Below are 3,877 nucleotides of genomic sequence, written 5' to 3'. Positions count from 1 at the left end.
CACGGTGGGGTGAATCCAGACCGAGGGGACGGGGCTCTAGGGGAAGTCTGCGCATCCTGGGGTGGCGGCGGCAGAGGCAGGAGGCAGCTCTGAGGCCTGCGGGTGCCCTCCCGTGGGGCCAGGACTGGACGTCTGGGCCCTGGAGCCAGGCGGAAGGACATGGGGACCCCAGGTAGTGAGCTAGCGCTGCTCTGGGCCTGGGTGCGAGCGGGTCCGGTGGGCCTGACCCGCAGGGAGCCGCGTGGGCGTCCTCAGGGCCCGCGGCTGGGAGTGCAGGGGCCAGGGCGGAGCTGGCCGGAGGCTGTGGTGAGCCCGGCCTCCCACCACCGCCCATGGGCATCGAGGGGAGAAGGGGAGTGACTATGTGGCGCTCCCCTGTGGTCTTCCGGACAGAATTTTAAGGGGAGCAAGGCCCTGCTGTCCTGCAGGGGGGGGCTTGGGCAAGAAAACGTGGGCGTGACTGCCTCAGCTGGGAAGCCGGTGAGCCAGAACCTGACCAGCTGGCAGGTGGACCGGGGCCAGCTGCCCCCGCCCGCCCTTGGGAGCACAGCGGGGCAGGCCTGGGCCCGAGGAACCCACCTCGTCCCCCATGTGGGGCTGGAACTCAAACTTGAGGGGCGGGCAGAAGACCTGGCTGCACATGTCCATGACCGTGTGCTTGTCGCTCCGGGGGTCCAGGTTGTCCACTGCACTCTCGATGACGTCCAGCCCCTCGTGGCGAGACGTCTCCAGGTTGTACTCGGCGGAGAGGTAGGTCCGGAAGGTGCGGGCCAGGCTGGCGTGAAAGCCCAAGTCGCAGCACTGGGAAGGGGCACAGGACAGAAGGCGCCGTGAGACGGGAGGCCGCCACGTGTCCGCCCACCACAGTGACCGACGTGGCCCTAGGGATCTGTCCTGCAACGCCTGGGGGAAGCTGGGAGGGGGCGGTGGCTGGGCGAGAGCAGAGGTTCTCCTGACTCCCCACGCTGCCCACACCCCCTCATCTCTAAGCCCTCACAGGCTCCCCGCGCTCCCTGCCGAAAGATGCCCCTTCCTCCAGGAAGCCTTCCTTGGTGTTCTCGCCACCTGCGCTTACACCAGGGCGCCTTCCAGCGGGTCTGCCTCTCCTGCCACCCCCTCACTGCCAGTGGGTGTTGCTAGGGCCTACGAGCAGGTCAGGCAAGCCCTGAGAGCGCAGGCCGCGGGCTCCTGTCCACTGCCTCAGCACCCAGAGCTAGTCGGTGCCCAATAAACACGTGGTCAAAGAGAAAGGAAAGGGCCGGGGAGTGTGAAGAGGAAAGCTGCCCGGCAGGACAGAGGCGGTGTCTGGACTCGGGTCCCCTCTGCACCAAGGCGAGAGCAGCGGCCCTCAAATGCCAGTCAGGACGCCAGGCCGAGAGGAGAGGCCGGTCTAGGCTGTCCGCCAGCCTGTGCCTCTCCGCTGCCTCTCAGGAGCCAGCGCTGCACCCTCCTGCCCTGCGTTGCCCGACTGCGCCCCAGGTCATCCGTGGCCTCGCTGCTCTGAGCACATGTGGCCGGGGAACTGGCCCTGGCGCCCGCCGCATGCAGATGTCTTTACCGCCCTGGGAAGGCCCCAGGGCGTGAGTGTGTCCGTTACCCCTCGCCCCCAACCGCAGCAAAGGGCCTGGGGCAGAGAAGGGCCCCGGGAAGCTGAATACAGACCACCCCCCTCCGCGGCAGCTGGCGGCCCTCCCCACCCACCAAGGCTAAGCCACGGAGGGCCACCCGGTCCCAGGCCACGGGCGCTCCTGCCTGCCCTCCCTCCGGCAGGCGCCCCTGCCACCGGGCCCGCCAGGTGAGCACAGGCCAGCCCCCTCGGTGGCAGAACAGGCCACGTCGCTCACGTCGATGAGGTCGGAGACGTCGTGGATGTAGTATTTGCTTATGGCCGCGTTGGCGGCGGCCAGGTTCAGCAGGTAGTCGTTCCGGGCCTTGGTGCACTTCAGCTTGTTCTCGGAATACTTCGCCTGCCTCTGGAAGAAGAAACGAGCAGCCGTCAGAGCAGAGCCTCGACAGGTGGGTCTGGGCCCTTGTCCCAGCCGTGGCCCGTGCTCCGAGCACGCACCCCCGGTCCCTTCACCGGGCTGCTCCGCCGCTGACCTCACTTTCGGTCTTTCGTGAGCTCACACATTTTAAACTCTGAAAGGAAATCAAAGATATCTTGGTCGAGTTCATCTGCATTACGAGTGAAGACAGCTGAGGAGCAGTGACTTGTCCGAGCACCACATGGCTAAAGAGCAACAATTCTGAATAGCAACTTGAGTCTGGTCACAGCGCTGTACCACAGGCGTTCCCCACTTTCTCAACAGAATATTTCATCACTCAAAAGCTGGGGGTCAATTCCCCCCTCTCCCCTGCCTCAGGGCCTACAGACCACTCATCTGCCTCTCTGGATAATCTGTTCTGGATTTTTGGATGCTTCATATGAATAGACTTCTCCAATATGGGGCCTTTGGGTGGGGTTCTTTCATTTAGCAAAAATTAATTTTTGTTGTAATACAAACCAGTGCTTCGTTCTTTTTGACGGCCATGTAATATTCCACAACAAGGATCAATCGCTATTTCATCCATCTGTTCATCGGCTGATGGGCATCTGGGTTGTATTGACTTTTTGGCTGTTGTGAATAAAGCTCCCGAGAGCATGCATATGCAGGTGTTCTATGAACTGGGTTTCACTTATTTCCAGCAGGTACTAAGAGTGGAACTGTTGAGTCATATGGTAACTATGTCTCTTTTTAACCTTTAGAGAAACTCTCAAACGATTTCCCAAAGTGGTCGGCCATGTTCCAGTCCCTCCAGCAGATGTGAGGGCCCCAAATGTCCCATCCTCACCAACACTTGCTATTGTCTGCTTTTTTCATTTCGGTCACCCATTAGGTGTGACAAGGAATCTCACTGTGTTGTTGTGTGTGTGTTCCAAAGATGACATTTATCCCTGGTTTGACTGAGAAACTGTCAACATACTCATCCTATATGAGTTTAAAGCAGAGGGAAATAAAGTCTAATTCACATCTATTGTGAAATGAGGATCACCATAAATTCAGTCAGCCTCTGTCTTCTCACAGAGATACAGAGAAAAAGAAAAGAAAGGAGACAGAGGGAAAATAATTTCCTCCTGTGATAAGAACTCCCAGGATTTTCTCTTACTACAGTCATCGTGTGGTACATTCACACCGAGCTTTGCTTTGCATTTCCTTAGTGAGTAATTATGCTAAGCGTCTTTTCATGTGCTTTTAGGCGGCTTGTATATATTCTTTGGAGAAATGTCTATTCAAATCCTTTGCCCCTTTTTAAAATTAGGTCTCAGCCTGCTTATTGCAAAGCATATTCTTCCTTTGCCTTTGGAATTTACCGTGAAATTCTACTTTCTTTGTATCGGGTTACGTTTCCAGGTCCTGTTGGATTTTGTTCCCACTCAATCTCTTACAATTTTTAAGAACTGTAAGATCAAATAGTCATATAATTAGTCTCATAGAGGCCCAAGTAACCATCTGGTGCGGTACATTCGACACCGAGAAAGAGGCAGGAAATGTCTGCTGATTGCATGGAATGAACGAATGCGATGATTCAACAAGAAAAATCACAGCCTTTGGAAAGAAAGGAAGCAGAGAAGCAGCCCAGCTAGGCAGCCACTGAGCGGCATATCCGTGGCAGACGTCTCCAACGGTCGCAGCTCCGCAAGGGCTTCCGCAACCTCCACGGAGCTCCGGGCAGCCCCCTGACTCCATCGAGGTGACACGCAATCACCGTCAGATTTAAAAACTGCAATTCAGAGAGCTGTGGTAGACGTGACACTCGCCACTTGCAGCCCGTCTGACTCATCTTCCGCGCTCAGGGGCGCGGGGACCCCAGGCGGCCCCCGGCTCGGCGGGGGCCG

General features: G+C 57.7%; 1 protein-coding gene across 1 annotated transcript in view; it reads right to left on the bottom strand.

The window, feature by feature from the left end:
- Positions 1-3,877, bottom strand: part of SRGAP3 (SLIT-ROBO Rho GTPase activating protein 3) — a gene marked incomplete at its 3' end in the record, with an annotated part of 72,682 nt that overhangs the window by 32,199 nt on the left and 36,606 nt on the right. The window contains exons 3-4 of the mRNA XM_012732090.1: positions 1,845-1,973; positions 493-801 (exon numbers count right to left, since the gene is read on the bottom strand). Coding sequence (XP_012587544.1) covers positions 493-801; positions 1,845-1,973 — 438 coding nt within the window. The remainder of the gene's footprint in view (positions 1-492; positions 802-1,844; positions 1,974-3,877) is intronic.

The sequence above is a fragment of the Condylura cristata genome, unplaced genomic scaffold (genome assembly GCF_000260355.1).
Source record: "Condylura cristata isolate star-nosed mole 26May11 unplaced genomic scaffold, ConCri1.0 scaffold00033, whole genome shotgun sequence".
NCBI lineage: Eukaryota > Metazoa > Chordata > Mammalia > Eulipotyphla > Talpidae > Condylura > Condylura cristata.
This window is presented reverse-complemented; position numbering and strand designations above follow the sequence as displayed.